This window comes from Herpailurus yagouaroundi, unplaced genomic scaffold, assembly GCF_014898765.1.
Source record: "Herpailurus yagouaroundi ecotype Mexico unplaced genomic scaffold, PumYag 100, whole genome shotgun sequence".
NCBI lineage: Eukaryota > Metazoa > Chordata > Mammalia > Carnivora > Felidae > Herpailurus > Herpailurus yagouaroundi.
In genome coordinates this window covers 65,053,778-65,065,196 of record NW_024412391.1, presented here as the reverse complement: position 1 = coordinate 65,065,196, position 11,419 = coordinate 65,053,778, and the positions used below count along the sequence as shown (strand labels likewise).

The following is an 11,419-nucleotide window of genomic DNA, read 5'->3' as shown; positions in this document are numbered from 1 at the left end:
TGATGGGGGGTGGGAGGGAGGAGACGGTGGGTGATGGGTATTGAGGAGGGCACCTTTTGGGATGAGCACTGGGTGTTGTATGGAAACCAATTTGACAATAAATTTCATATACTGAAAAAAGAAATGATAAAAAAATAAAAATAAAAATAAAATAAAATGTATTTCAACTCCTAATGCATAAATGTCCATGGATGCCACTCCTCTACACAATAGTAGGGGGGGGTGGGGGCGCAGAGGGGGTTCTAAATTATAATTTTTAAGACCGTAAAGGGGTCCTCAGTAGGAGTGCCAGATTTAGCAAATAAAAATACAGCACACCCAGTTAAATTGAATTTCAGATAAACAAATATTGCATGGGATACACCCATACCAAAATATTTTCTGAAATTCAAATTTAATTTGGTGTTCTGCATTTTACCTGCCAGTCCCAGGCCTAAGGCCAAAAAGTTTGCAAAAGTCTGCCCTAGTAGGAGATCAGTTCCCTAGTAGGAGATCAAGGATCCAATTCCAGAAATCCCGGGGGGGGGGCACTTCCGGTCAGGGGGTGGGGGCAGGCCAGCGCCGCGCAGGCCCCGCCCATAGCCGGAAGTTTCCCAGGCCGGGTCCCGCCTCCGAGCCCACCTCCTGGCGCTGAGAGCCTCAGGGTGTAGGTGTCCCGCGCAGAGCGGGTGGAACCGCCTTCCTGCCTCCAGGGGGCAGCGGCCGCGCTCTGTTCCCTTCGTGGACAGCTCGGCGCCCGCGCCGCTCTTCCTGTCGCTGGGAGTGGCGGGCCGACCAGCGGGCGGCCCGGGCCGGCGGTCGCCATTCCCGTGTCGCTGCGCCCGCGGGGGCCGCCCGAGCCCGCCACGATGCCACTGGGCCTGAAGCCTACCTGCAGCGTCTGCAAGACCACGTCGTCCTCTATGTGGAAGAAGGGCCCGCAAGGGGAGATCCTCTGCCACCACTGCACGGGCCGGGGCGGCGCGGGCAGCGGGGGCGCCGGCACAGGGGCGACTGGCGGGACGGGGGGCAGCAGCGGCGGTGGCGGCTTCGGCGCGGCGACCTTCGCTAGCACCTCTGCTGCCCCTCCGCAGAGCAACGGGGGCGGGGGCGGCAAGCAGGTGAGCTTCAATGGCCCCTCCCGCAGGCGGAGGCCGGCTGGGCGGGGAGGGGGCGCGCCCTGGGGCCTTCCCTGACCGTGGGACCCTGCTAGAGCGGGCCGCCTCCTCCCACCACGAAAAGATCTTCGTTGATTTGGCCCATCGTAAGCACCTTTTGTTATTTTCAGAAATTGAAAGTGTACAGAAAGTAAGAAAATTAAAAACCCTTCAGAAATCCCCCTCATTGTAATTACAGTTGCAGGAGTAACCAGACATCTCAATACACACACGTATACACAGACACTAAACAGGATCACGCTACTGGACCTTTCTCTGTTAAAGTTATTTTACCATTATGTCATGTTAAGTAATATTGTCATTGTTTTAAATGGCAGCATAAGTATTCCATTGTAGGAAGTGCCATACCTAACTAACCCTCGCCCTGGAGAGTTCAGTCGTTAAGGGTTGTTCACTACTATAAATGCCAACAAATCAATAGTTCTTGCCTTGGCCTAGACTTACTCGCTACTCCTGCCCCCCTGCCCTTCTGTAAGTAGTTCACACGTTTTTGGAGGCTATGGAGATGCTTGCCCAGGGCGTTCTAATTAGCCCAGTTCCTGTGATTACCCAGCATAAAAGGAAAAGGTACATTTTTACTTAATTTTTATAAATCAGCATAAAGTGTGTACTCTGGAGTCTTTGTAAGATGGTTGTATCGGGACAGCAGTCTTTCCATAATTTTATTTATCTTTTTTGTTCTTTAATTGTTCATATAACAGAGTAAGCAGGAAATTCACAGGAGGTCTGCTCGGCTGAGAAACACTAAATACAAATCTGCTCCAGCTGCTGAAAAGAAAGTTTCCACCAAAGGAAAAGGGAGAAGACATATTTTTAAATTAAAAAATGTAAGATGATTGTGGACAGTGTCTTTGACGGTAACGGCATTGTGTGTGTAGTGTGTCTGTCACTGCCTTCATCTCTCATTTGGACTTCGCTCTTGGGAGCCTTTCTGCAGTATTCTGGGGAGTGGTCCACACTACCTGAAAGGAAGTTAACACTGTTGCAGGAGGCTTACTGTTTATAGTTAATAATATCCTTTCTCTTTTTTTTAGCTTTTAATTGTTTCCACTGGGAAATATAAAATATGAGTCTAAAAGAAACCTAAGCCTCAAATGCATTTTATTGGGTCCTCTGTGCAAAGGAGGAGGTGGGATTATGGTTCTTGGTATCACCAGGTATATTAGGAAAAAAATTTTCTTTTTATTCTTTAAAGATTGAAGTAAATAATACCGTAACTTATTCATTTACATGTTTGTTATTACAGCCCCAGAAAATGTATCTTACTGACTTATGATGATCAGTTTGATGAATATGAATCAAATATTTTGCTAATCTTTTCTTCTGTAAGAAAATAGATGGTTGACAGACTTGTGCTGGGGGTAGTTGAAAGCGCCTTTTTTGCAGTTAAATACTCAGGATTTTTGTAAACACAAGGGGAAAATGGTCAAACACAAATGTAGACTACTTTTTTTAAACCTTAGTATGGTGAAAAAAATATAATAAAATAAACCTTAGTATGGTGTTCTTTCAGAACAGGAATGTTTCACTTACCTGCAAATGCATTTCTGAAGTTGGGCATATTCATTTGTAAAACACAGAGGGGCCCTGCAGTATATTCTTGTGCAGATTGTAGATTCTTTTCCCATTGAGAAGAGTTGCCCCTAATTTACTTAAGACTTTTATAATTTAGTTTTCTTAAAATGAGGCATTTATTGACTAGACAAAGCATGTTAAGTAAATGTGCATTTGACTATAGTTGTGTCACTTAAACACATATTTTCCACTCATGTGTGGCTGAATATGCCCTGCAGTTATTTCAGTATCAGTTTCTCTAGCAACCCCTTTCTTCAAGGATGATGCCAAGACATATTTGGGGAGGCCTGGTTTTTGTGTTGTGGCACACAGCGTATACTGCAGCTTTAGAAGGGATTTCAGGAATGGTTGGGTGGTGACAAATTTACTAAGAACTCCCAAGGAAGCTTCATATAGCCTTAGTTCAGCCTTGCTAGAAAATTACTTCTGATGACAATGAGTATCCTAGTAGTTCCACAGATAAGCTGAGATGGAAAATGTCTTCAAAGGAGACACTTTTTCACCTTGTGTTCACCTACACATTTTTTATGACTTCCACTCCTATCATGCCCAGGTCATTGGAGCCAGGATATTTTTATAACTAGAATGTTAATATGTAATAAAGCTTTGAGAGTGCATGCAGTGGATCTAAGCAGTGTAATCAGAAGCTTGTGCTTTGGTTCTCAGCAATTCTTAAGCTGCTGGTAGCAGAAATAGCCGTGGAAATATTCAAACTGCCTTGCCACAACATTCAGAAAATCGTGTGTCTTTTTATTGCACTCCTTGTCAATAAATAGATTTAGGATTTCTGAAGTTACAGAATTCTCATAGATGGCTGGGAAAATGTCTATACACACTACACACATATAATACACTATGAGTGTGCTAATATGTTTGCTTTTGTTTTTTTTCCTAGCCCATCAAAGCTCCTGAGTCTGTTTCCACTATAATCACTGCAGAATCGATCTTCTACAAGGTAAGCACCTGTAGGGTCACTGAGGGAAGATTTGGACCTGTTGTGTGATATGCTGCCAAATGTTGGGTTAGTCCAAAGGTCTCTGCTCCTCTGTACGGTATGTGATTATTTCTTGTTCTTTTCTAAACTATTTTCCCTCATAGGTGGCTGGTATAAGACATCTCATCCAGAGCTGAGGGGTAGTTGCTTATTGAAACATGTTATTTTTAACTATTTTAAGTATCTCGAAATGCTAACGTATAGTGTGGAGTCATGAAAGAGTGAACCATCCTAGTCACTGTGACAGTCACTGTGTGAGAAGCAGAGTAGGGGCTTGGACTAGTAGAGATTGTATAGACCTGATATCTGGTGGGTAGAGGAGGCACAGAGATTCTAAAATGCCTTTAAGGAGAAGTGAGAGGAATAAGGATAGTGGTGGTGATTAACATCTACTAGAAGTCCATGGTGAAATAGTCCAAAATGTTTTGATACAAGAGTGAGGAAGTCAGGTTTCCTGGGATCCAAAGCCCACAGACATCTGCTACTCCGGAGAGACATGACCTATTGTTATTTTTTAACCAGAAGCCTTAGGAAAGCAGTTGCAACATAGAAAAGAGCCCCAAAACCTGCAGGCCTGGCACAGGCAGCAGCCATTAAATACTGTTGATGTTTTGGGATCTGAATTATCTTTTGGGGGGCAGTGACACAAATTAGTGCTTCAAACCTGACTAAAGTGGACCAAACACTGAGAAACTCAAGTGTTATACTGTGTACCTTTTTTTGTTGTTGTTGTTAGCCCAGACTAACGGTCTGTATACACAGGCAAACATCTGTCCTGTATTTCCAGCCTTTCATCATTGTTAAGAATAAAATAGCTGAAGTTTAGCACGTGCTTGCTATGCATCAGCCACCGAGGTGAGCATGTCACATGCTTTACTTCATTCAATCCCCTCCATGAAGTGCTGCTGTTATTCCCACTTTATGGATGAAAATAGTGAGGCACAGAGAAATTAATGAACTTGTCAAAGATAAAATAGTCAACAAGTCATGGAGCAAGCTCAGCTCCTGGCTGCACTGGCAAGTGGCTGTGTGACTGGGCTGTGTGGCAACCTCTCTCGTGTTTCTTCATCTATAAAATAGGGATTGTAAATAGCAGCTACCTCAGTGGGTCAAGCAAGATCATGTATGTTAAACACTTAGCAGAGTAAGCACTCAATGAAGAGTAGAAATTGATATCCATCATGTTTTCAAATTTGTGTATCACTCTCACAGCTGAACATACAGTTTACAGATTGAGTCCAGAAGCAGCTGGTTTGGGGGGGCACCTGGCTGGCTCAGTCAGAAGAGCATGTGGCTCTTGATCTTGGGGATCTCCACACTGGATGTGGGGTTTACTTAAATAAATAAACTTAAAAAAAAAAAAAAAAGCAACTGGTTTGGCTAAGGATTTAGTGTACTAGTGATTTCCACGCATGTCTCAACTGACAAAAAGGCAATGGCGTGTGGGACCTGTTATCACAAGTATCAGGATTTCTTATTGCTATCTACCATCCACATTTGTTAAACAATAAGGACAAAGTGCAACAAGATATTCGGGTAATGCTGCAGATACCATACCCAGTACTGCAGAGGCCATCACTGCAGTGCCACTGTGGTCAGCACCAGGGCAGGAGAGTTAAAAGGTCACTGCCATCTGTTGAACTGGAGTCCAGATCAGGCATGCTAGGGGGAGCTGAGTGGGAACCACTGGGTCTGATGGCCAAGAGTATGGGCAGCCAAGACCCCAGATGGTTAAATGGCCTTCCTGTGGCAAAAGAGCTCCATGAACCACTCTGCTTACTCCTAATCCAGTGTTCTTCAGTATGTTGTGTTGACCTTCTTTCTTGTCTGCCAAAAACCCTGAAACCTCCCTGCAAATGAAGGGACTCTTTAGATCAAGTACCTTAGTCACGTCCATTGCTCTATGTAGGTACATACACAACACATGTTAATAAACACTTACCATATGCCAGGTACTGCTTGCCATTGGAATCTTTCACCAAGATATTGTCTTTGCCTTGCAGTTCTGTTTTCACATGATTATATATTTTGAGTTAATATGTATTAAGCATATATTTGAGTGCCTATGATAAGCAAGGTCCTGTTTTTTTATGTGTGAAAAAACAAACTAATCATTGGTAATTTGGGAATAATGATTCTATGTGTAGACAAAGTAAACCATAAGTGTAAAGTATTTATATGACAAAGAACTTTGAGTAGTGTCTACAAGGACCAGATGATGATGGATGTGAACTAGGAAGTAGCAGATGGTAGCCCCCATTAACCCTACCTGTCCATAGTGATCAACATACAGCAGTCAGCCTTAGACACATGAATGAAGGATCCACCTGGAGAAACTCCTGTCACAGTTCACTCACTGCAAGTATTTCTTCAGAATTATTTTTAGGGTTGAGACTCACAATATCTTTAATGGCTTTACCGGCTGCCAAGGCCCTATTTTGAGTGAAGCAGTGATAAATCACACTTGGTTCCTGCAAGTCAAGGATTCCTTCACCAGCTGAAAACCACACGTACCTAAGGAAGTGCTGAGTATCATTTGGATCAGCCATTATAGGTGTTGGAAGGAGAGATTATTTCCTTTTCAAGACCTAGGGGAGAAAACATACAACAGATAGCAGACAGAGTCATAGGGAGGGCTAGACACAGACATGTACAGATTAGTTAGTTGGCTGTGAAGTAGAGTGGGGATAAGACATGAGGCCTTGAGGGGCACCTGGGTGGCTCAGTCGGTTAAGCATCCAACTTTGACTCAAGTCATGATCTCGCAGTCTGTGAGTTGGAGCATCAGGCTCTGTGCAGACAGCTCAGAATCTGGAGCCTGCTTCTGATTCTGTGTCTCCCATTCTCTCTGCCCCTCCCAAAGATAAACATTAAAAAAATAAATATAAATAAATAAAAAATACATTAAAAAAAGACATGAAAGCTTGAGTGCCAGACATACAGGTAATTGTCTTGTGGGAGGATATCAAAGTGAATGGGAAAGGACCTATCCTGAAGACTGACTATAATCAGAAGAGTTTCTGTCATTTCTTTGGGTTTGAATTTGTCATGTCCGTTTTCTTTATGGACGCCAATGAGGGAGATGTATAGAGCATATTCTCATCCAGGAAGCACTGCTTTTCAGTACAGGACAGAGAAGGACCACTGAGCTGATAAAGGAGCCCCAGCTGCGTTCTCTGCCTTATGTAGCCTTCAGCAAGTCTGATATGAAAATCTGATATGAAAATTCTGATATGAAATCAAAGTGTCATTATAAATAAATGTTTCCTCCAGATGCAAGTTTCACGTGTGTGTAATTTTCATTCAAGAGTGAAAAACTTCAGGATTGGCATCAACAGTATAAATGTTGATGCATATTAGACCATCTCAAAGGTGTTTTACTGACCACTTTGCAAACTGTTTATTTCATGTTAAGGAGGTTTCAGTTCATAGCTGTGGTTTTTATTTTCACTTCAAATATGGGATTATCTTCTGTCTCCCCCAGGGAGTCTATTACCAAATTGGAGACGTTGTTTCTGTGATTGATGAACAAGATGGAAAGCCCTACTATGCTCAGATCAGGGGCTTCATCCAGGACCAGTATTGCGAGAAGAGTGCCGCACTGACGTGGCTCATTCCCACCCTCTCTAGCCCCCGGGGCCATTTTGATCCTGCATCCTACATCATCGGTGAGTATGACAAGTGGCACAGGTAAGTCTCCACTACTACATAAAGGAATGTATTAGTCTGCTCAGGCTGCCATAACAAAATAGCACAGGCTGAGTGCCATAAACACAAAACCTGTTTTCTCACAATGCTGGAGGCCAGAAGTTGAAGATCAAGGTGCTGTCAAGATCACTTTCTGATAAGAGCTTTCTTCCTGGCTTGTAGGCACCACCTTCTCCCTAAGGCCTCAAATGGCCTTTCCTCTGTGTGTGCACACTCCTAGTGTCTCTTCCTCTCCTTAGAAGAACATCAGTCCTAGCAAATTAGGGCTCTACCCTATGACCTCATTTTTTTTTTTTTATTAACTTGTTTTATTTTTTATTTTTTTTTTTAATTTACATCCAAATTAGTTAGCATATAGTACACCAATGATTTCAGGAGTAGATTCCTTAGTGCCCCTGACCCATTAAACCCATCCCCCCTCCCACAACCCCTCCAGTAACCCTCAGTTTGTTCTCCATATTGAAGAGTCTCTTCTGTTTTGTCCCCCTCCCTGTTTTTATATTATTGTTGCTTCCCTTCCCTTATGGTCATCTGTTTTGTCTCTTAAAGTCCTCATATGAGTTAAGTCATATGATTTTTGTCTTTCTCTGACTAATTTCACTTAGCATAATACCTCCCAACTCCATCCATGCAGTTGCAAATGGCAAGATTTCATTCTTTCTAATTGCCGAGTAATACTCCATTGTATATATATGCACCACATCTTTATCCATTCATCCATCGATGGACATTTGGGCTTTTTCCAAACTTTGGCTGTTGTTGATAGTGCTGCCATAAACATTGGGGTGCGTGTGTCCCTTCGAGACAGCACACCTGTATCCTGTGGATAAATGCCTAGTAGTGCAATTGCTGGGTCGTAGGGTAGTTCTATTTTTAGTTTTTTGAGGAACCTCCATACTGTTTTCCAGAGTGGCTGCACCAGCTTGCATTTCCACCTATGACCTCACTTAACCTTAATTATCTCCCTAAAGGCACATCTCTAAACACCATCACTTCAGGGGTTAGGACCTCAACATATGAATTTGTGGGACTATAACTCAGTCCATGGCAAAGAAACATAAGTATCATTAAATGTTAAAAAGGAAGAACTTTATAGAAAATATGAAAGATATTTTATATAGTTGGGGTTTGAGTGCTATCAGTTTTTGAGTTGGGGCAATACATACCTACTAACAAGTGATGTGGATAAGATTTTTCTGAGCGACCCAGGTTAAACTCTATTAAAAGAATTTATTGCTCAGGAGTTAGGCTTATTTAGGCATATTGACTTATAAAAATCTAGTTAAAAATAATTTGAAAAGCAACCATCCCTATTATTTCTGGCATCTTAACAAAGTTTCATTATGTATCCCTCCACATGTCACACATATTCATCCTAGACGTTTATAACATGTCATTGTGTACAGTTGGAATGGCAGCCACTGTACTTTTATGCATTTCAAAGCTGACAAAAGAAGTGGTATAAATGTTTCTCATAGACTTGCAGGAAGAAGTTGCTGATTAATACAGTTTAAAACGTGTTCAGAGTTTTTAAATTACCCCATATTTTCAACCTTTCTGCAGTGAACTTGCATTACTTTTCATACGAAGGGTTTTTTGTTTTTTCCAGAGGGAACTCAGGGACAAATAACTACTGCTGTTATTCTCACCTATGGGTGAAGCTTGATACACAATCAGTTCTAAGTCTTCTGCTTGTAGGTACATAGAAGAGTGGACTTTCATCTCCCTGACTTCTAGGACTTCTAGGAGTTCTCAGCAGAGGCGGTGATGTGAAGAATCACCTCTGGGGCTCCTCTCCCACCTCCTCCTCTAATCCTCAGATACTAGAATGGGAAGTATGCCATAGAGATTCAGAACACAGGTGCTGGCGCCAGACTGTCTGGGTTCATAGCCAAGCACTTACTAGTTGTGTGGCCCTGAGCAAGTTCCTTAATCTCTCTTGCCTTGTTTTCCTGATACATAGAACAGGAATAATAATAGTGCCTTCCTCCAAGCAAAGTTGTGAGGACTCAAAGTATCCGTGTATGTGCAGTACTTAGAACAGTATGGGCACATAATAATAAACACTGGTGTGCTAATATTTTTAGAGTCCTTCCTATATTGAGTCACTGTTTGGGGGAGTTAAACAGGTAAAGTAGAAAAAGTAGGGGAGAGTGACTTCAGAGTAATACATGTGTCAAGGACTAATGTCAGGTCACCAGAGTGGTTTGTCCTACCATTTAGGAATTTTAACCCTTTCTGAAAATGACATATATGTTCAAAAGATATTTAATCTTTCCACTGACTGCCTTTTAGGACCAGAGGAGGATCTTCCAAGGAAGATGGAATACTTGGAATTTGTGTGTCACGCACCTTCTGAATATTTCAAGTCACGTTCATCACCATTTCCCACGGTTCCAACCAGACCAGAGAAGGGCTATATATGGACTCATGTTGGACCTACTCCTGCAATCACTATTAAGGAAACAGTTGCCAACCATTTGTAGTTTAGAAAGTAAAACTTATTTCCAGTTATCTTGGATTCATAGTACTCTATGACTTGCCACATATTTCTTTCATGAAATTCCTAGACGGAAAGAAGACTAAGAAGTTTTTCCCTACTACCCAGTAACCAGTAGCTTATTTATTACTAGTCACTTGGAAAGTGAAAAGGGATAACAAGGAATTAAATTACAGGCAAAGGCTATAATTTCCAGGGAGACCATTAGGAACAGGTGGTTATCTATTTTTCTCCATGGATTGTATTCTCTAAATGGATTGTATTTTTCTACAAGAACAAAATGGTAATTAAGGTTTAGATTTCTGACTAAGGACTTAATCAAATAAAATATAGCTATGACCAACTGTATCTATCACAAAGTTACACAAGCTTTATTTTCTCATCTAGAAAATGTTAGGTAGACTCTTGGCCACTTAAACCTTAAAGAAACTGATAGGTGGATGACTGTATTAGACTGGGCTTTTTAAAACTTTATTCTGCAGCAAAGAGATGCAGAATTATTTTGTTGATCTTAACAGAGCTGCTCATTCTTCATTGTTTTTACCTCCCTTTCTCAAACTGAGGTTTCCAATCAAACAATAAAATTTTGTAGAGCAGACTGAACTTCATGAAAAGCACATAGGAGACACCTAGTGTTCAGGCATCCCACTTGGTAGTTTCTTGACTACCATTAGAACAACCTTTTGGCCGTCATAAAAATGATTAATGGGCCATAAGCATTTAATATCTTCAAAAAGTCTACCATCTGCTATAGAGTCATAGTAACAGGCCTAAAACAAAGTCTTAGACTTAGAAGCCCTATTTTCTATGAAATTGTCTAGAATTCAGGTGTAAGTTTTACTTCAAATGCAGGTCAGCTAAGTAAGGGGACAACAATGTGAAAATGGGAAGAAGTGGGGACCATACACTCGTGCCTCCAATTCTGTTGTGACTTAACCAGCATTTTTCAACTCCAGGAAAATTTGTCAGAATCGTATTTAATCGTAGTGATTTTGAGTTGTAGCAAAACAACTCTTATTTAATCGTAGTGATTTTGAGTTGTTGAGTTTTACCTGTTCACATTTTTCTACACAGTGATGGTTTGTATGTTAGAAGCAAGCAACTGTAGATAGCTCTATGTACATAGTTATCTCTACAAAAGTTACAGTAAAATTTGTTGTAAATACTATTGTAAATAGCTAAGTGCCAATATTCAAACTTTTGGATTAAAATGTATTTTTCATATTGTATTCACTTTGGATTTATTTCATTTAAACATTTAAATGTGGGGCTTTCTAATGGTATAAATATAAAACACCAAGGTTATACTCTTAATTTGGAGCAACAGATTGATCAACATATACTTGATTTTAGGAAAATTTCAAAGAATGGCTACTTGGGAAAAGAAATACTTAATGTAAGATACTTATTAAAATGTAAAAATAATGGGGTGGCCTGGCTGGTTCAGTCAGGGGAGCATGGTACTCTTGGTCCTGGGGTTGTAAG

At 41.4% G+C, this 11,419-nt stretch overlaps 2 protein-coding genes and 1 long non-coding RNA gene across 5 annotated transcripts in view; 1 reads left to right on the top strand and 2 right to left on the bottom strand.

Moving 5' to 3' along the window:
- The first annotated feature begins 666 nt into the window (after positions 1–666).
- On the top strand, positions 667–11,163 carry GATAD1 (GATA zinc finger domain containing 1). Of its 2 annotated transcripts, none has more exons than XM_040472693.1 (5): positions 667–1,100; positions 1,859–1,984; positions 3,628–3,687; positions 7,211–7,416; positions 9,730–9,837. In XM_040472693.1, exons 1-5 carry the CDS (start codon positions 849–851, stop codon positions 9,791–9,793), a joined length of 708 nt encoding a protein of 235 aa, XP_040328627.1. In that variant the 5' UTR covers positions 667–848; the 3' UTR covers positions 9,794–9,837. The 2 variants fall into 2 exon arrangements, with proteins under 2 accessions (XP_040328627.1, XP_040328626.1); XM_040472692.1 differs by having other exon boundaries at positions 677–1,100; positions 7,211–7,394; positions 9,730–11,163.
- LOC121028748 (uncharacterized) lies at positions 5,099–6,528 on the bottom strand. Its single transcript, XR_005789415.1, has 2 exons — positions 6,241–6,528; positions 5,099–5,576 (listed from the first exon to the last, which is right to left on the bottom strand). It is a non-coding gene; the product is annotated as an uncharacterized LOC121028748 (long non-coding RNA).
- The window catches only part of PEX1 (peroxisomal biogenesis factor 1), a 61,825-nt gene continuing 60,397 nt past the window's right edge, over positions 9,992–11,419 (bottom strand). Inside the window, exon 22 of one of the 2 annotated variants that reach the window (XM_040472688.1) lies at positions 9,992–10,388. In XM_040472688.1, coding sequence (XP_040328622.1) covers positions 10,314–10,388 — 75 coding nt within the window. In that variant the 3' untranslated portion in view covers positions 9,992–10,313. Of the gene's footprint in view, positions 10,389–10,440; positions 10,885–11,419 lie in introns of those variants that run through there. The other variant, XM_040472689.1, reaches the window with a different exon arrangement.

Excerpts from the sequence above, each read along its gene's own strand:
- GATAD1 (XM_040472692.1), top strand. The coding sequence starts at position 849 with ATGCCACTGGGCCTGAAGCCTACCTGCAGCGTCTGCAAGACCACGTCG. Across the intron at positions 1,101-1,858 it reads GGGGCGGGGGCGGCAAGCAG|AGTAAGCAGGAAATTCACAG; the intron begins GTGAGCTTCAAT and ends TTCATATAACAG. Across the intron at positions 1,985-3,627 it reads ATATTTTTAAATTAAAAAAT|CCCATCAAAGCTCCTGAGTC; the intron begins GTAAGATGATTG and ends TTTTTTTCCTAG.